The sequence below is a fragment of the Mesocricetus auratus genome, unplaced genomic scaffold (assembly GCF_017639785.1).
Source record: "Mesocricetus auratus isolate SY011 unplaced genomic scaffold, BCM_Maur_2.0 Super-Scaffold_100010, whole genome shotgun sequence".
Taxonomy (NCBI): domain Eukaryota; kingdom Metazoa; phylum Chordata; class Mammalia; order Rodentia; family Cricetidae; genus Mesocricetus; species Mesocricetus auratus.
The window spans coordinates 33244230-33264687 of record NW_024429194.1 but is presented as its reverse complement, the minus strand read 5'-3'; the positions used below and the strand labels follow the sequence as shown (position 1 = coordinate 33264687).

The following is a 20458-nucleotide window of genomic DNA, read 5'->3' as shown; positions in this document are numbered from 1 at the left end:
AAAATAAAATAAAAAGAAGTGGTGTGCTGTCCTCGTACACAGGAGCTTGTGGCTCAGGTGAGACACAAGGAGGAACAGCCTAGCAGTACTTACCTGCATTTTAAGTACACACACATTTGATTAATTTTATTTCTAGGAATTTATCCTTTGCTGCACCCCAACTTTCACCTCTGCTCTGGTTTCAGAGCTCCAGGACCCCACCACGTAGCTTCTGAAAAAGTAAGACAAGCTGGAGGAAAATCCACTTTAATAAGCCAGCATCACAAGCTGAGATCCTCCCCTTCAGTCTCAGGGTGAACACGACGAGGCTCGCCACGAGGCCTCAGTCCACTACGAGGTTGCGGCTTACAGAGGGGAACAGCTCAAAGAAGCCCTAGGAGAGGCAAATGGGAATTAGTGAGTGGCCAGATGGTGGTGGTGTTCTACTGCTATAGCAGGTCTAGTGTCTACTGCTATAGTGTCGAGGTTTCTACCCTTGGTGTCTTCTCATCCCTCAACCACTTTCTGAGACCTTGAAAATGAGGGGTGGCATGGCTTGTTAAGTGGTCTTAAAGGTCCATGTGTGGGAGGCTTGGTCACCAGCCCATGGCGTTACTTGGAGGTAGTGTGGCCACCAAGAGGTGGGGCCTGAAGGGAAGAAGTTAGGTCCCTCGGGATAAAGCACACATACTTTTAAGGGGATAGTGGATCCATTTTCTCCCCCCACCCTCACTGACAACTCAGGGGAGCAGATTCCTCTACCACATGTTCTCACCACAGGCCTCAAATTAACAAGCCAACCGGGCATGGAATAAAGCCTGTAAAATTGTGAACCAAAACAAACACTGACTTCTTGGAGACTATTTATCACTTACTTTCTGAGAGTGATACAAGGGCCCTTGTTTTTCTACATAACAAATAGCACCACAGCAAACAGCCACAACATCAAGGCTAGCCACTTAATGATGGAGAGGAGAGTCAGGTGGGAGTTACCTTGAAAAGGGTGAGGGTCTGGAGAACTCCAGTAGTACAGGCTGTCTCCCGAATAGAGTGCATGGCCAGTTGGGGGCTACCTAAGTCCAGCACCCGAAGCCCCAGTCGAGAAGCCAAGATAGGTCCAATGGTGGTACCACAGGGGGAGTCATTCCGGACCATGAGGTCCTGGAGAGAGGAGGAGAGGTCATAAGCTAAACACTAAGCTCATTAAGATCAAGAAGGAAGCTACCTCAGGGCCTCAGGGCTGGAAAATGATCTAGTTCTTTGTCTTCAAGTGTTTAAAAACACCGTTTTGTTACTTTCACACCCAATCTGAACCCTTAATACACAAAGAAAAACACTCGGTAGCTTTTAATGTTTTAAAAAATCCTGCTGGGTTGAGGGTGTGGCTCACTTGGTTGAGTGTTTCCATACATGCATGAAGCCCTGGGTTGATCCTCTACAGTGCATACTCTAGGCACAGTTGTGCACACTTGTAATTCCAAGCCTTGGGAGGTGGAGGGATCAGCAGTTTAAGGTGTATTCTGGCTATACAATGAATTTGAAGCTGGCATGGGCTATGTAAGACCCTATCTTAAAATAACAAGGAAATCATGCCAGGCGGTGGTAGTACGGCCTTTAATCCCAGCACTTGGGAGGCAGAGGCAGGTAGATCTCTGTGAGTTTGAGACCAGCTTAGTCTACAAGAGCCAGTTCCAGGACAGGTTCAAAAGATACACAAGGAAATCCTGTCTTGAAAAAACAAACAAACAAAAAACAAGGAAATTGTAATATGATGCTAGATGTTAATATTTTAAAGTGTAAAACAGAACTATAAAATAAAAGCCAATCAAAATGGCCCAGTGGGTAAAATCACCTGCTACAAGGCCTAGCAACCTGAGTTTGATGCTTGGGACCTACATGGTGGAATGAGAGAATTCATTCCTGCAAGTTGTCCTTTGACACATGAGCCACCACAGCACATGCATGTGCACATGTACACACACACACACACACACACACACACACACACACACACACACACACAATTTTTTTTGTTTTTCAAGACAGGGTTTCTCTGTATTGTTTTGGAAGCTGTCCTGGAACTCACTCTGTAGACCAACCTGGCCTCAAATTCACAGAGATCTGCCTGCCTCTGCCTCCTGAGTGCTGGGATTAAAGGCGTGCACCACCAACGCCCGACTAACACATGAAATTTTTAAAGATGATTGTTTGCAGGAAAACAAGATAATTGCTCATTCTTTCTCTTTAATATCCTTTTTCAAGGTGAAGTTTTATCCCAAATGTCATTACAAATTAGTCTTTGCTTTGCCTTTTTTACTATCAAAATTGTGAGTGTTCACTGATTGAATACTATCCACAGAATTATAATACATGATGCTCAAATTGTCATGGCTTTGACCAGTGAGAGTCCTTTCCTATGCCCTGCGACATAACTCTTGAAAGTTACCTTGCTTTTTGGCACAGTAAGAAATTTCAGCCTCAACCTCATTTTTTCATTTCCCTTTTTTTTGCGGGGAGGTTGTTTTGTTTTGTTTTTGTTTTTCGAAACAGTGTTTCTCTGTGTAGCATTTGGAGCCTGGACAATGGGGACAGGTTGGGGACAGGTTTTACCTCACAGAATGGGAAGGTTGAAAGAATGAGGGGCAGGTGTTGTCAGTAAGTTCTAATATAAATTGCAGATCATGCAAGGATTACCAATCAGTGCTAAAAGGGGAGCTTACTGCTTGTATAGCTACTGTCCAGTCAGTGTTTGAAGAGGTAACAAATGTATCCAGTGATTTAATTTTACAAAGTTTAAAATAAATGCACAGGACAAATCTGCAAGAATATATAAAACTCTAGTGATACTTTTTTCTTTTGAGACAGGGTCTCAAATATGTATCCCTAGCTGATCTAGAACTCACTATGTAGATCAGGGTCAAACTCAAGGAGCTCCATTTGCCTCTGCCTCACAAGTAGAATGCTGAGGTTAAAGGCATTCACCACTATGCTGGGCCCTCTGGGATTGTTGTTGTTTTATGTTTTGAAGATAGGACTTCTCTGTGTAGCCCTGGCTATCCTGGAACTCACAGAGATCTACTTAAGTCAGAAAGCTGACTACCTTTGCCTCCTGAAAGCTGGGATTAAAGGTGTGCACCACCACTGCCTGGTAGGACATGTTTTTTAAAACAAAGTCTCATGAAGCTCAAGCTGGTCTTGAACTTGCTATGTGGCTGAGGATGACCTTAAATTCCCGATCCTTCTGCCACTACTTTCTATGAACTAGGGTTACAAATGTGTGCTACCATACTTGGTTCAATTTTTATTTTTTCATTTTAATTTTCTGAAGTATACATGCCCTGCTTCTGTGGGAAACTATTAGGAAAAATTCCACAATGTCTTCACAATACCTTAGAATAGAAATGCTCTTCCAAGGCCTCAGAAGCAAACTGGCCTAGGTGAGCTTCCTGTTACCCTACCTGCTCTCAGCCCTGGCCTTCTCTGCACTACTAGGCATTGCCATTCCCCCTGCAGATCTTTCTATTCATTCCCTCTGGCTGAGATGTTCTTGCCTGGACCTTCCCAGATTCCTCCTTTCTCAGTGGCTAGCTCTCACTTCCTCCCAAAGGCCTCTCTAGAATGATCTGGCATTACACGAGGCAAGATGGGAGACGATGAAGCAAAAACAGCCCTTGTCTAGTCCTGCCTCCACCAGAGCTGGTGATCCCAGCAGTGCAGGGATCATTATCACCTCCATTTACAGATGAGGGACACTAAAACCCAGACAGCTCAGCAAACCAGGCTAAAGTCACCACATTAAACCAGCAATGCACCTGGCTCTGTACCCAAAAGCCCTGATCTCATTTACTGGGTCTCCTTCTACTAAAGCCCATCCACTGTGCTCCCCACTCATTGGGTGCACATCAGTTTATGGCTTCATCCTGCTCCCCACACCAAGCGGTCCCAGAAAAGACACACATTCACCTGCAGGGGCACCCCAACTTGGCTGGCCACCTCTCGAATCAGAGCCTCTGACACTGCATTAGAGGCATAGCGCTGTTTGCTGTTCACCTTGATCACAGGACCCTGCAAAAGTCAAGGGGACAGAGATGACTTGCGGCCCAGGGGGAACCACATAGGCTGCAGTCAGCCAGGCCACCACATCCTTAAGAAGCACCTTACCTTGTGGAACAAGGGCCGGTGGTTTTCTTCATGCTTGTCCCTGTGAGAGGTGGCAAAGGTCAGGACAGCGCACTGTAGTGGGGCCTGTCACATCTACCCCCCCTCCAAGGCAGACAGCGCTGACGGGCCATGGCATTCTTTCCTGCCCAGCCCTGTAGGCCCACAAGGGCATTCAAAATAAACATTCAGGCATATTCTAGCCATGAAAGGAAACAAGGTTATAGACAAAGCTTATCTAACACATGTACCTGGCTTAGGCAACACACGACTTTCACTAAGTTTGGCCTTAGAACAATCAAAAGGAAGACCCCGGAACCACCCAGGAGATGGAGAAAGAGGCAGGGCCAGGGGCCAGCCTGTAAGTGGGCTATGCTTGGGTCTCTAGCAGTGAGTATTGTCTGGTACAAAGACTCACACATAGTTTGGGTGCACAGCGTGGGCCATGTCTGCACTGATCATGAAGGACTTAGGTATGGCTTCCTCGAAGGCGGTCAGGCGCTGAGGTGTGGCTGAGATTCGCCGTAGTACCAGCTCCGTCAGCAGAGACTGTGCTCCTTGAGCACTTTCTGACCCCACCTGGGGACGGCAGACACTTTACTCTGGGAATCAGATCATGGGCCTGGATATGAAGGCCAGTAATAGGAGCCCCATGTTCAGAATAGCCCAGGACCCTCATGAGTCACTTGGTGGGATTGGTATCCTTAGAAACTTTCCTATGCCCACCCAGGTCATCACTGACCATCTGACAGTGGACTGGGGCCAGACTAATTCCCAGTCATTTATGGGCTAGAAATAGCACCTACTGATGGGGCTTCCACACTGGTCCCCAACACTTACATCCAGGACTCAGCAAGTGTCGCAGCACACTGGGTCATTTCCCTTGACGCATGTGACAGACACTGTTAACTACCCATGATATCTATCCTAACAGAAGACTCAAACTGTAGCTACACAATTAACTATCCAGCCAGAGACATCATTCCCAGTCTTCTGTGAGTGTAAGTAATAATGAATTTCACTTCCGAACCACACTCTTAAAGACACAAGCATCTACTCTCTCAGCCCTCTCCTTTATTGCTGACTGGGTGTAGACAAGATGGCCAGAGATGGAACAGCCAAACACCCAGAGTAGCAGACAAAAGACCTCTCCTCACTGCTAACTGACCTAGGGAGCTATGTAAGAGAGAACTAGCTTTCTGTCGAGCTCCACTACAGCATCAGGTTGCAGCCAAACACACAGCTGAAAGGATGCTCCTGCCCTTGGGGTAGGGACGCAGCAAGGAGCACAGAGAATAGGGACGTGGAATGCAGTTAGAAGCAGATCTGTGTAGAACCAGAAGGGACCAACGCATGCCACAGACACACTGGCAGCTCTCCCTCCCCCATCTTTAGGGCCTCTACGATGGCCCTGACTCACTCTGAGTGTTGTCACCAGGAAGTTACTAAAGACTCCACAGAGACCTCTGCCCAGAGCCCTCCACATACCTCTTCATTGTCGTAGAGTGTGATCATGCGCACATGTGGCTCCCTGGCCAGGGAGGAAGGGGCTGCACAGGAGTCAATCAAAGCCTGGGAGGAGAAGGAGGCAGGGTCACCATCCTTGCCCCTTCACTTCTTACAGCTTAGTCTGCCAGCATCTGGGAACGGCATGCTGCCCTGACAGGGAAGTGGGCGTGGCTTCCAGCAGCCTTTCTCTTAGGGCCTGGCAGTGGAGACTTTCTAATGGGATAGGTGAGTCCACCTCTGGCTACTTGGCTCTCACACCTTCCCTTGCAGAAAGCAGGAGGACATTGTTGAAGACAGAAAAAAGATGAAAATCCTGGGAGGTTGATTATGAAGATCATGCAAATTAATGGGCTTCCATTAGCAACAGCTCTAGAGATGGCCACGAACCCAGCTGCGTGGCTCAGAAGCAGACAAGGACTCCAGGTCTACAGTAACTACCCAGAGCCTATCTCCAACCAGAAGCCAGGCAGGGAAGGGCAAAGGGCAGGAGGTTGAGGAGTGCCTGACTGGGGTAGAGACAAGGTGGAGACCATGAAGATGGTCCAGACCGCCCTACTGAGGTCCCAAGGAACACAAAGAAAGCTGAGAGGAGACTCAAGTCAGAGGCAGAGGGAGGGAAGCACAAGGAAGTGAGAGACTGTTTTCCGTGGTGGCAAGGACTTCTTTTCAGGCAGAGATCGTTAATCTAAAGGAAGTAGCAGACTGGAGTAGAAGACATCATGGCACACCTGACAGCTTTCCCATACTTCAGCTCCTGGTCTCAGACCAGCACAGAAACAGTGATGCCAAGACTGCAGCATTTGGGCCCTTCCCAGGGACTTGAGGTAAGCTTCCCATCTCAACTCTTAGCTCCCCACCTCTCGTGGGTATGCGCTGCCTGGAGTGCTCTGGCGCCTCACCTGCAGGGCACAGAAGCAGCTGTGCAGATTGTCCAGACGAGGAGCAAAGATGAACTCTTCATAGGCTCCACCCAGGACCTAGAAGGGCAGGACCAACACCATGACCTAAGTGCCCAGGCGCCTCACCCATTTCTCCTGTTGCCAAGGGCCAGAGCAACTACTCCTGACGGTTGGCTTAAGAAACTATTCTTGATGTTCAGTTTAGAATGAAGGCCAGGAAAGGGTGACCTACAGCATCTACCAGTGGGACAGGTGAAGGGAGGGCTAAGTGCGCTCTCTCTCTCTCTCTCTCTCTCTCTCTCTCTCTCTCTCTCTCTCTCTCTCTCTCTCTCTCTCTCTCCCTCCCTCTCTCTCTCTCTTTCTCTCTTTCACACACACACACACATACACACACTCACACACATACACAAAATCAGGCTGGTAGTGGCACACATCTTTAATCCCAGTACTCAGGAGGCAAGGCAGGCAGATCTGAGTTCAAGGCCAGCCTGGTCTACAGAGCAGGTTCTAGGACAGCCAGGGCTACACAGAGAAACACTGCCTCAGAAAAAAAAAGAACAAAAACAAAAACAAAAAATTCCAAACAAAATGCTAAGTAAAAGGAAGAAATTGGCTAATAGAAACTTAGGACAGAGGATCCAAAGATTTAGCAGTTCTCTACATTAGCAGCTGGGAGGCATCAGGCCTCTGGCTCTCAGAGGCTCAGAGCCACCGCAGGTCAAAGCAAGCAGGGATCACAAACAGCAGAAACTGGACCTCACTTCACACCTCACACACTGTGAGGATTCAGCCCTCCTAGAAATGAGAGCTCCAACACTCAGGCCTCTGCTTCTTCCCCTTTCCCTAGAGAAAGATCTGGATTCCTGGCTTTGTTCTCAAAGGTTTGGTCCTAGGGCACCAGGACTTCCACCCAGTTCCGCCCACTGAGCTGCAGGATCTGTGAAAGGCCCACACCCTAATCAAGTTCCCATTGGGGTGTCTTGGGGGGAGATGTTCTGCTTATCTGGGAACTAGTGAAAGGAGAAAAAGTAGAATCTACTAGAAAGAAAAAGGAATAGACTAACAGAGGGGCTAAGTGCTTCAGGGGATATGCTGTGGTTGGCTGGGACCCTGGAGGACCCCACCCACAAAATCCTTACTGCAGGCTGGGTGTCTGCCAGGCAGAGCTCCATCTCCATGATGTTCTCAGGACTCAGCCCCAGCTGGGTACAGAGCAGGGACATGAGGACTGAGTGATGTCGTTCGTCCTGTAAGGCAGATGATGTTGGGAGGATGGCGTGCTCGTCCCTTTGCCCCTTCCTAGGGGACTGGCCTGCTCCCACTCACCCACCCTCCTAGGAGTAGGGGAGTTTCTTACAGCAGCGCTGACAGGCCCTGGTTCAGGAGTCCCTTTCTCCAGTTCTTCCTGAACTGCTGTGGCAAGAATAGGCACTCTGTGGGGAAATGGGTTGTTTGAACTTAGGCCTCTCCTTGTCCTCTAATTTCCAGCCCACTCCCCAAGCAGACAGTGGATAGAAACTAGACTCCAAAAGTCACCCGGTGCCATATCCCACCCCTCACAGCCATCACAGCCCTTGAGGTAGACTCACAGGTGCATCTCTGTATTGGGCCCAAAGTTCTCGTTGATGTTTCTCTGCAGGTGGATGGCCAGGTGTGGGATGCGCAGAATGGGCCGCTCCACATGCACAAGTCTCTGCTCCAGCCGACCTGAGGTAGGGCACTGTGGCCAACTGGCCAGGTCAGAACTGGGCACCGCCCAAATCCAACTGACTAAATCCCTCACCAAACCCAGAATGACCATGAAGACTCTTCACTGGTACCCTGAAGGAATGTGACATTCAATCTTCAGGCTGCTGAAGTAAGAACATCCCCAGTTCCTAGCCCCTCTATACCACCTTGATAATGACTCGTCCAGCCAAGGTCAGGTCCCGGTCAAACCACGTGCTCCAGATCCCACCACCATAGGTCTCTACACCGACCTGGTGGTAGCCCACCTGGCTTCGTCGAGATTTGCGCTTGACCTGAGCACAGACATGAGAAGAAAGAGAACGTCTGGATGGCAACATCTGGAGGTGAGACTCAGGCAACTGACAAGTTAAAGGGTGCAAATATCACATCAGTTCACTGTGGAAAATGCGTGAGGGCACGGGGTGGTCTACCTTCTTTCCTGTACCTGGGGAGAGGGCGTTCCAAACTGTACCTTCTCAATCTCTTCACTATGCCTCCACACCTCCCTCAGTCCAGCAGAGCCCTAACTCCTTACCCGAAGGCAGGGACTGTCCGTGTGGGCCCCAATGAGGCTGAAGCCATTGCCAGGAACATACTGGCCCCCCACAGCAAAAGCAATGATGGTGGAGGAGTTTCTGGTTAGGAAGTACTGGAAGACAGAATTGAAAGGCAGGGATGTGAGTTGCTTAACCACGTGGAACACAGGACTCTGAAACAGCCTCTACCCCCAAACTATCCCTAGTACCTTGTTTTCTGGTAAAATATCCCAGCCCTCTGTTTCCTTGAGTTCACGGAAGCCAGCCTGGAGGAGGCGGCTGCGACACTCAGCCACAACTGTAAAGAAAGGGCTCTCTCATAGCAACGGAAGTTGGTCAGGTCACTCCCATCCCTAGCCTCCCTAACCCAGATCACCTACCGTGGAAGGGAGAGGGACTCCGGTTCACGAACTTGAGGAGCTCCCTCGCTGTGGCCTGGATTGCCTCTTTCCGGGCCCTGCCGTTCATGGCCACCTACGGGAGGAGGCAGCACTCAAGTGGCTACCAGGTCTAGGACTCTCTTTTCACCCTAGCTTCCAGGATCCAGCCCCCCCCCCAGAAATGACAGCTCCAAGGCTCAGATCTCTGCTTCCGCTGTCCCTTTTCCTAGCGACAGATCCAGATTCCTGGCTCGACCGCTCAGTGCTCAAAGGTTCAGCCCCGGCGCAGCAGGACTTCCAGCCAGTTCCGCCCCTCGAGCAGCTGGACCCGAAGGGTCCGCCCCCCTAAGTCCCAGCCCGCGTCCTGCCCAGCCAGGAAGTCCCTAGTCGAACTGAAACTCCAGCTCCGGAGCGGCCCTCAAATCTGGAAAACGCCACTAGCCGGCGCGCCGCCACCGTCTCCGGAATCAAAGCACTCCTTCACCTGTCCTCCCACCCAGTCAGTCACTGGACACCCTTTCCGGCCCCGCGGGGGGTTTCAGTTTTACTGGGAACCGGAGTACGCCCGTCTCAGCGCCGCGTTCAGCTCGTTCCGCTCAGCTTCGAAAGGGCGCGCGGCGGGCTGCGGAGCTGGCGGCGGCCACCCACCTGCATAGCCCCACCACGCTCTTCTCAAGGGATCGGCCTTCGCCCCGCCCCGGCCTCTCCGCTCCTCCCTCCCCGATCAGGCCTCGCCCTCGCCTAGCTGCGTGCTCCGCCTCTCGCCGGGCCGCACCGGGTCTCCGCCTCTACCAGGCCTCGCCCCGCCCCCGCGGCTCCGCGAGCTCCGCCCCTTTCAGGCCGCGGTCGGGTTCCTCCCCCCGCCCTCACTTCTCGCTCAGTTCCCGTCAGGCCTCGTTCTAACCACGTGGACTGCTCCGCTCCAGTCAGGCCGCGCTCCGCCCTCGCTACTCCCCTGTCAGGACGCGTTCCGGTTCCGCTCCCGCCTCTCGCCCCGCCCCCCAATCAGGCCGCGTTCTAATCACGTGGACGACTCAGCCCCAGTCAGGTCGCGCCCCGCCCCAATACTCCTCTAGCTCCGCCCCGTCAGGCCTACGCCTCCAGGTCCTGCCCCCGCCGCTCCCCTAGCTCCGCCCCATCTGGCCTACCTTGGCAGGCCCCGCCCCTGCTGAGCCTCTCGCCCGGCTTCCAGCGGGCAGAGTTCTACTGGCGCTGTCCGCTCTGCCCTTTGTCAGCAGCCTTGAAGCTGACGCCTGGGGTTCAGCTCCTGGAGCATCCTAGACAGGCACCGCACACTGCGGCAGCAGCGTCCTCTAGCATCCAGGAGGTGTTAGCACAGTCGCTGACCTGTGGGTCCCCGAGGTACAATAAAGAGGGCTCTGCACAGCCACCCCTGTAATAGGAGTAGCATGGTTAATGTTCCTGGGGCACCGTGAGCTTCTGTTATGATAAGCGTGTTATCGCATCTAATTCTCATAGTTTTCCTATCCGAGTGATTTTACTGTCAGCATTTTCTAGATGAACTAACAGTGAGATTACCTGTCCCTAGTTACAAATGACACAGCTGGGCTTTGGACTCCATGAATTTGTTTGCAGAAGCCTAAAACAACTGCTACGAGCTTCGTAGGTCTTTCTATCATTTTTTGGTTGATTGTTATGCTATTCAGTAGGCCCCTGAGGGACACAAAAGTCAGTGGCCTCTTCAGGATCGCACACTGTTTAGTTGGCCTGGGGATTTAATTTTAATATCCATGCTTTTTTTTCTTTCTTTTAGACAGGGTTTCACTCTAGTTCAGGCTTTTCTGGAACACACTATGTAGCCCAGGCTAGCCTCAAATCCATGGCAATCCTGCCTCAACTTCCCAGTTGTTGGGACTACAGACTTATGCTACCACTACCGACCCTTTCTACTTCCTAAAACAATGGGGGGAGCAGATTTCATGTACTCTTGGAGGCAATTCCAATATTTTATCTCCATGTCAAGAGTGTTGTGTAGCAATCTTAAACTCATCCACTTGCCTGGCTGCATCGATGGATCAGGACTTAGTGGCTCTGAGGTTCAATACAGAGCCCAACTACTAAGGGTGTAATAATCTTTCCAGAGATCACAGGTCTTTGGGGACATCTGGATGGGAATGATCAGGGGTGGGGAGAGTTTCCAGAAGGGTCCTTCTACCCTTACTTCAAAATGGGGCAGTTTCAAGATCCATTCAGTGAGTTGCAGACTACAACTGTGTAATTCTTATCTCTTGTTTGAACATCACTGCATCCCCTTCTGAGTTATACAATTAATACAGTTAATAACGATAGAAGTATCTTTATAGCCGGGTGTTGGTGGTGCACACCTTTAATCCCAGCACTCGGGAGGCAGAGGCAGGCGGATCTCTGTGAGTTCGAGGCTAGCCTGGTCTACAGAGCAAGTTCCAGGACAGCCTCCAAAACAATACAGAGAAACCCTGTCTTGAAAAACCAAAAAAAAAAAAAAAAAGAAGTATCTTTATATATGAAGTTCAGTGCTGAGTGGAACACGAGAAGCATATTCTAAGAGTCTGGTTCCTTGTGAGAGGGGCTATTTTCTTAGCTGCTGAGATCTGAAACAGGGTGCAGACAGTCCTCCATGTGAGTGGGTTTAGCATCCTTGAATCCAACTAAGTATTTGTGGTGAGTCCTGTATACTAACTTAGCAGGAGCTATAAGCATATTTTAATGTATATTTATGAGAATGAAAGATATTATTAAACTGCTAGGCATGACCTATGAAAGACCCAATCTCATGTCACCCAAGGAGATGCAAGTTTAAGATAATGTGCCATTTTCATTTGGTAAGATTAACAAATATGTAAATGGTTGACAATGCAAAACATTGGAAAAGGCTTGGGGTGATACTTGTCTTTATATTCAATGTTCTGCAATGTAAATATTCCATATGGCTGCTTTCAAGCTATGAACATGATGTCACCAAGCACAGAGTTGGGAAGAAATGTGCAGAAGCAAGCCACTGTGTGTGTTTCTGCCAGACAGATACACTGGGCTTAAATAACCTCTACAGCAGAAATTTTAAAATGCAGTAAAATAGTTGGAAAACTGATAGTTTTACATTTTTACTATCTCTGCAATATAAATTGTTTAATTAAACATCTATATTCTATAATGTTTTAATGATTGCTGCATTTAACAGCAGGACCACCAAATCCTTGGAAATCTGGCAGTCATTTCTCATTAACTGGTCTAGCTCAGTGTTCCACCCACACTCACCTTCCTTGCTATGAAAAGTACTGTCAGGGGAAAAAAAACAAAACAGATTGGGCCACAAGGTCAGGATGTTTATGGACTAGGAGTCCCTGTGGTTAGACCAAGTTAAAATTACCAGGGTTTGAGAGATACTCACACCAGTAACAAAATAAGAGGGAATTGTTACCAAGGAAAAATTTTGTCCCATCAAATGTTATCAGTAAGTCCCCAGAGTCGTCCTAGATGTCAACAAGAGCATGACGCTTATCCTGGAAACAAAACCCTGGAATCTTCTAGTTTCACTTGCTCTGAGCTAACCTAAAAGTCACTAATTTGGGATCTCATAAAGCTGAGCTGTGCTGACTTTCCCACCAACCCAGGCTACAGATCAAGCTCCAGGACAAGCTCCAAAGCTACACAGAGAAACCCTGTTCGAGAAAACAAAACAAAACACTACAAACTTTTGAATTGCCTAAGACTATAATATAAGATTAGCTCAACCCGTTGCCATCAGAGCTGCTTTGAGCGTCTTATACCCTGGCCTTGTCCATTAAGCACCTGTACTTCCTCAGCCTTATCAGAAGGTTCAGACCAAATCACTAGGCCGGGGCATTTATGTGACAATGAGTAACTCAGTGGTTCCTGGGTTAAGTCACCACACATTAGCCTGCAAGCCACAAGACCAGAATGCCTGTGCACAAGAAGGGAAAGATCTTTTGAAATCTTTCCCATGACCAATGGGCAATTACTAACCCTTAATCCATCCCAGAAAATCAATGAAAGTTTGCTGCTTGTTTCTGTTCAGCAAGCAGCAGTCTGATGTCCCTTTCAATCACTGCTCAGCATGCCCCTTTGCTCACACTGAAGCTGCCTGGCTCAGTCTAAAATTATAATAAAGACGCCTTGTTTGCTTGTGTTGTCCCTAATATGTGATTTGGTATCCTTCTGTCCCTTATTTTCTCCCCCCCCCTCTATTATGTATGTATGTATGTATGTATGTATGTATGTATGAATGCATGCATGCATGTATGTATTTTTGAAACAGGGTATCATCAACTAGCCAAGGCTGCTCTTGGATTCATATGTAAACCATGCTAGCTTTCAACTTACAGCGATCCTCCTGCTTCAGCCTCCCAACCCTGGGATTATAAGGCTTGGTTTTATTTCTACTGTTGCTGTGCCACATGATCAGTATCTAGGAAGTTTCTAGAAATGGGAAAAATCAGAGTTTACCACCAGACCCAAGACATTGCTAATTTCTTTTTTTTTCTCAGAGCCGAGGGCTACACCCAGGTTGTCGTGAATGCTGGATGAGCACTCTACCACTGAGCCACACTTCCAGCCTGCCTTTACTGTTGTTAAAACAGTGTCTGAATCTGTAACTCGGGATTGGCCTGGAGGCCCCTATGCAGACAAGGCTGGACTTGAACTCTCAGTTCTTCTGTCTCAGCTCCCTGGGAACTGGGGCTGTGAGTGTGCCTCATGGTGAACTTAGATGATCTGAATGAACACTGAATTTAAGATGCAGTGTTCCAGAGTTCCGTGCTGCTGGAACCGAAGCAAAACAACTCCTTAGGCCAATTCTTATGTATTATCACCTGAAAAATGTTTCAGATTACATGGCTGAATAAAAAGAAAAGCAATTTCTAAAATGTTTACAAGGCAAATAAATACATTTAGGTAAGATGATACATAATGAACTCAATTTCTAGAAAAAAAATATGTACATCCAAACAGGTTTGGAAGGGGAGCAGTTGCCTGTGGGTAAGGGATTATAGTATGGATGTGAGGTTGGGATGGACAAGTCAGAATGACCGCAAGACCGAGAAGTTTCTAAGAGTCATTCCTGCCCTGGGCCTTCTTAGCAAGTCCTCCTCACCGGTACCAGCTGGTGTTTGTAACACTGCCATTCTTCATTCTTCATTCTGATTTAACAAATATTAAAGTGCAAATACCTAGGAGTTGCATGACAATCAATTATACGGCTCATTGGGAGTTGATACAATGTGCTAGTCTTTTCTAGAGCATCAGCTTATTAGAGGGCCCCTGAGTGATAATGTGCCCCATGATTGTTAAGGGTGATTTGTGACTTTGGAGAGCAAGCAATACTGTAAGGAAGAGGGTGTGTGTGTGTGTGGTCCAAGAATCCTGCCCTATCTGCTGAAATGGGTAGAGTGAGGGGCTGAATGAGATGATTCAGGGGCCTCTTAATGGTGGCAAACACATTATTCCAATGAAAAAATCATTTGCTTCAAGATAATATGATAGGAACTTGTGTAACCAGGTACAAATTGTCTTCTTACAGGGTTGTTGAGTTGGGGACATTTTATTTTCAAACACAGAACTTCTGCTCAAGGCTCATCTTCCATTCAGTACTCAATTAACTGAGAACTACAGATCCCAAATACCCTGAGAAGAATAACTAACATCCTGATCCTCCATGATGTAAGCATCCCCTTGCACACACCTGCAAGCCCCTTGACCTCTGGGATTTACTTACTTTCTAAACTAAACAAAGCACAAAAACCCCAACTCTGAAGGCACCTGGAGGCCCACCTGCTCCAATCTGTCCACACACATGCAGCTGGAGAAATCCACAGCCATGGTGACTGCTCTCACTTGAAATTCATTAGCCTTCAAGGGGTTCTTTGTCCTGCCCAGGGATCCTTCCTACTGGACCTCCCAGGAGTTTCTTCTTCCCTCCCACTACAGGACAGTTCCATCCAATGTCCTGCCCCTTGCTGTTGATTTTACTGTGAAAACAGAAGACTTCAAGGAGCACATACATGGTTCTTGTTTCTGTGGGCTGGGGGACATCTGTGCTCCACTGTAATTCTTCCTTCTACCTGCATACAAGGTTCCCCTCCTTCCTTCCTTTCCATTTGTGGGAAGAGACCTTGGCCACAGGCCCACTTCCCCATCAGCCTGGGAGCAGGCAGCTGTAACCCACGGCAGAGAAGACAGGTGTTACTAAAAACATGTTTATAAAAACAATACGGTGGTAAGAAATGTTTACCGGAGCAATAAGTTCCTGATAAGGGCTCGCCCATGGGAACACCCTGACCTTGACCTTTTCCAATGACTAACTGCCTCTTCCTGATCCCCCCACCCCGACACTGGTGTCAGGGCATATAAGCAGCTGGGGTAAGAATAAAGCGAGGGCCTTCTTGAAGTTTTCTTGGGGCCTTCTTGAGAGCTTCTTGAAGCCTTCTTTCACCATCGACTGGTCTCTGTGTCATCAATCCCGACACCCTCCGCACATTCTCAGACAGGCTTAAAAATGCAGAGAGTGATGCTGAATTGAAGGGTTTAGATGTGGAGTCTCTAGTCACTGAACATATCCAGCAAACAAAGTACCTAGGGGCTCCCTCAATCATTCAGGGGCCGGCTCCTGGCATGGAGAGGACCGGCCCACACAGGAAAGACATGCATCCTCCCAGACCCAACCCCCAGCTCTCCCCATACCTGTGCATCAGGCTTCAGGTGATCTTGGGTCTCCTGGGGACCCCTTCCCCGCCCATCACTGCCTCCCTCGACCTTCCAGGGCCTGCTCCTGGCATCTAATGTACCCGCCCAGAAAGGAAGGAAGTGAATCCTGCCAGACCCCATCCTCACCTCTCACCATATCCATGCCCCCGGCTTCAGGGAGACCAGTGGAGACAGAGAGACTCCACCTGCACCCACTGGAAGAAGGGATGGGAAGACGACAGTATAAGAACACACTCAGCAATAGGAAGACCAATATGACCCCACCAGAATCTAGAGACCCCACACCAGCAAGACCTGAAAAGCACAATATAGATGAAGCAGAAGAGACAGACATTAAAAATTATTTTATGAAGATGATAGATACCCTCAAAGAGGAAACGAGGAAATCCCTTAAAGAAATAGAAGAAAAAACAAATCATAAAATTGAAGAAATAAACAAATCTCTTAAAGAATCTAAAGAGAGTCAAGAAAAGACAAACAAGTGAAGGAAACAACCCAAGCAGTTCAAGCCTTGAAAACCAAAATAGAAACAATAAAGAAAACTGTGGGGACACCAGACCTTGAGCAGAAACCCACTTCCCCTTCGGCCTGGGAGCAGGCATCTATGTAATGTTTACTGGAAACAATTCAGTGCTTTAAAGCTTCATAGGGCTCAGATAAGGGCTTGCTCACTGAAATACCATGACTGTCACACCCCCTACAGCTAGATGCCTCTTCCTGTCCCTGCCCCCTGTGGTGTCTCCCCGATTCTGGGGCCGGAGATTAAACCACCAGCCAGGAGGGTGAGAAGTGGAAAGAATGGTATGTAAATGGATGGCAAAAGTCCTTAAAAAGGGAAGCTCCTTTTTCTTGGAGAGACTTCTCCAGAGACTTCTCCTGAGACTTCTCCTGAGAGCTCTGCTAAGTGGACTGGGGTCTCCTCCTAAGCTGACTTGGGAAGCATAAAGTTTTCTAAAAGCAACCAACCGGTCTCTGTGTCATCTATCCCGACCACCTCGCTACATTCTTGGATGCAGGCCGCACAGCAGGTGCGACAGAAAACACAGAATGAGGGCATGCTGGAAATAGAAAAGCTGGGTAAATGATCAGGAACTACAGATGAAAATATAACCGATAGAATACAAGACATGAAAGAGAGAATCTCAGGGGTTAAAGACTCATTAGAGGATATAGAGTCGTCAACCAAAGAAAATCTCAAGTCCAATAAATCCCTAACACAAAATATCCAGGAAATATGGGACACCTTGAAGAGGCCAAACCTGAGAATAATAGGTATAGAAGAAAGTGAAGAAATACAGCTCAAAGGTACAGAAAATATATTCAACAAAATCATAGAAGAAAGCTTCCTAATCTAAAGAAGAATATGCCTATGAAAATACAAGAATCTTACAGAACACCAAATAAACTGGACCAGAGAAAGAAGTCCCCTCGCCACATAATAATGAAAACATCAAACCTACAGAATAAAGAGAAAATATTAAGAGCAGCTAAAGAAAAAGGCCATGTAACATATAAAGGCAGACTTATCCGAATTACACCCTACTTCTCAATGGAACCTATGAAAGCCAGAAGATCCTGGTCAGATGTCCTACAAATGCTAAGGGAACAAGGATGCCAGCCCAGACTACTGTTCCTAGCAAAGACTGCAATTACCATAGATGGAGAAAACAAGATATTCCACGACAAAACCAAATTAGACATACATATCTACAAATTCAGCCCTACAGAAAGTACTGGAAGGAAAATGTCAACCCAACGAAGATAACTACACTCACAAAGACATAGGCAATAGATAATCCTACTTTACCAAACACCAAAAGAAAAAGGGAGGGAAACCCACACACAATAACACCACCACCAATAAATACAAAACAAACAAGAATCAATAATCAATGGTCATTAATATCTCTCAATGTCACGGTCTCAACTTGCCTACAGAAAACTCTGAACTGAATCCCTGGGACCCAGTGACAGAGAGGGAGGAGTGATGAACAAAAGGATAAAGAATGGGCTGGTAAGGAAACAGCTGACCTGAACAAGGGGTTGCTCTTGGACCCCAGACCAAAAGCTGGGAGGCCAGCATGGGACTGATCCAGACCCCCTGAATGTGGGTGTTAGTGAAGAGACATGGACAATCTATGGGGCTCTGGGCAGTAGATCCACATTTATCCTTAGCATATAAGTAGACTTTGTGTGTCCATACCACAAAGAGGGATGCTCTCTCAGCCTGAGCTCTTGGGGGAGGGTCTAGGCCCTGCCCTGAATGAAATGACAGACTCTGGATATCCCCATGGAGAAGGGAGTAGAGATAGGGTGGGAGACTGGGTGGGCTGGTGGGGGTGTGTGGGAGGAGGGGAGGAAGAAAGCTGGGATTGACATGTGAAGCAAGCTTTTTTCTTAAAAAATAAAACATCAGTGAAATTATAAAACAAACAAAGCACCTAGAGTTCACCTATGAACCTCTAGAGCTCATGGCTGAATTAACCCACACAGGCACTCCCCCTGCCACATTGAGAAGATCCTCACTGAAAAGGAACAAATTGTTCCAAAGCCAGAAGACGGGGTTACACAGAAGAAAAAGGTGTCCCAGGAGAAATTGAAGAAACTTATGGCATGGGAGTAAATGCCGCATAAAAAAGCAATGGTAGTAAGGCCTCGGCACCCTTCCCCTCTACCTACATGGTGGAAGGGAGTACTCCCAAAGGCGTCCTCTGGGTCGGTGTGGTGGCACACACCTCAATTCCAGCATTCAGGAGGCAAAGGCAGGCAGATCTCTTTGAGTTCAAGTTCTACCTGGTCCACATGGTGAGTTCCAGAAAGGCCAAGACTATATAGAGAGACTCTGTCTTAAAAATCCAAAATAAACAAACAAAAGTTGTCCTCTGACCCCAGCATGTGAGTGAGCAGGTACACAATAAATAAATAAATTTCATAAAAATTAAAAATGGGTTGGATAGATGGCTCAGTGGTTAAGAGTACTGACTGTTCTTGCAGAGGACCCCAGTTCAGTTCCCAGCACCCACAAAGTAAGGACTCAGGCATTATGCTGGCCTACCCCTGTTACCTGACAGAATGCACTCAAGCAGTACCTGGTCAGTCCAGGGTTCCATGGTTGCAGTCTGTACGCAGGTGCAAAGGACCCCTTTAAAGGGAAGACCCCCACCCACTTACGCTCTTGTTCCTCTTTCTCTTTCCCTCTCTATTCCCTGTTCTCATTCTCTCTTTCCTGCTGTTCCCCTGGGGCAGACAGGACTTTTCCTGTCTCCCTCTTCTCTTCCGTCCTCTCTCTGTCTCTGTACCTATTTATCTCTTTTCTTTTCTTTCTCCCTCCTTCCCCTTCCTAATAAACCTTCTCACTAAGCTTTGTCAGTCTGGCATGTTTGTCCCCATCTTGGTCACCCTCACCTGCCATGGAATCTGCCAAGATCCCCCTCGCACCTGTATCATGCCACACATGGTGGCTTACAACCATCTGTAACTCCAGTTCCAGAAGATCTGAGGCCCTCTTTTAGCCTCCTAGGGTACTCCATGCACGTGATCCATAGACATGCCCACAGGCAAAACACTCATACATATGAAATAAAAATAAATCTTTAATAAACACAAATAATTCTCTCCCCACCCACGTCTAACTTTCCTCCAACGATGGCCTTATTTTCTGTTTGCTTTTGAGTCAATCTTTTTTGGAAAACAGTTATAAGACTCCTGTCTCAACTATCCCTCATTCAGTTGCAAACTCTTTGGAGCGACATTTTCACCTTAATCGTTCCATCAATACTTGTCTTGTCAAGGTAGAAAAAAACAGCCCACGATGCATTATCCAGCAGCCAATTTGCAGTCCTCACCATACTTGACCTACAGGCCACATCTGCCAGTTGCCTTCTGTCCCTCTTGGAAACTTCCAGCACTTGGTTCCCAGACAAGTTACCTACCCTTCTGACTGACCACTCCTTTACCCAACTCTTTCCAGTCTTCTCAGTTTCAAGTGGACCCCTATGGTACCTGAATGAAAATTTGCATGCTTGTTGACGAATTGTTTGAAAATCATTAGGAGGTGTGGCCTTGTGGGAGGAGGTATATCACTAGGAGTGAGCTTTGAGGCTTCAAAAGCCCAGGGCCAGCCCCAGTCTCTCTCTCTCTCTCTCTCTCTCTCTCTCTCTCTCTCTCTCTCTCTCTCTCTCTCTCTCTCTCTCTCTCTCTCGCTTATGGATCAGGATGTAGAACTCTTAGCTACTTCTCCAACACCATGTCTGCCTGCCTGCTGCCACACTCCCTCCCATGGTAACCATGGACTAACCCTCTGCAGTTGTAAACCATCCTCTGATGAAATGTTTTCTTTTATAAGGGTCGCCTTGGCCATGGTGTCTCTTCACAGCAATAGAACACTAAGACAAAACGTTAGGCTGAGTTCTTAGAGCTCACCCACTCTCACCCCTTGCCTGGCCTATTCTGATCTTGTGGCTTTAATTAGTGTCTACACCTTAACAATTCTCAAATTTACCAATCTCGATCCCAGATGCAGCCCTATACATTCACCTGTCTATTTAAA

The 20458-nt window shown here is 47.9% G+C and overlaps 1 protein-coding gene across 3 annotated transcripts; it reads right to left on the bottom strand.

The window, feature by feature from the left end:
* Nucleotides 1-230: 230 nt before the first annotated feature.
* Nucleotides 231-9958, bottom strand: LOC101838215 (aspartyl aminopeptidase). Of its 3 annotated transcripts, none has more exons than XM_005070471.4 (15): nucleotides 9838-9958; nucleotides 9190-9283; nucleotides 9019-9107; nucleotides 8809-8922; nucleotides 8441-8566; nucleotides 8135-8265; nucleotides 7903-7978; nucleotides 7685-7792; nucleotides 6546-6623; nucleotides 5626-5709; nucleotides 4556-4716; nucleotides 4141-4180; nucleotides 3943-4044; nucleotides 973-1140; nucleotides 231-373 (listed from the first exon to the last, which is right to left on the bottom strand). In XM_005070471.4, the coding sequence occupies exons 1-15, from the start codon at nucleotides 9841-9843 to the stop codon at nucleotides 323-325; spliced, it is 1428 nt and encodes a 475-aa protein (XP_005070528.1). In that variant the 5' UTR covers nucleotides 9844-9958; the 3' UTR covers nucleotides 231-322. The 3 variants fall into 3 exon arrangements, with proteins under 3 accessions (XP_005070528.1, XP_012969098.1, XP_012969097.1); XM_013113644.3 differs by having other exon boundaries at nucleotides 9738-9875; XM_013113643.3 differs by lacking the exon at nucleotides 9838-9958 and adding an exon at nucleotides 9674-9812.
* Nucleotides 9959-20458: the final 10500 nt, after the last annotated feature.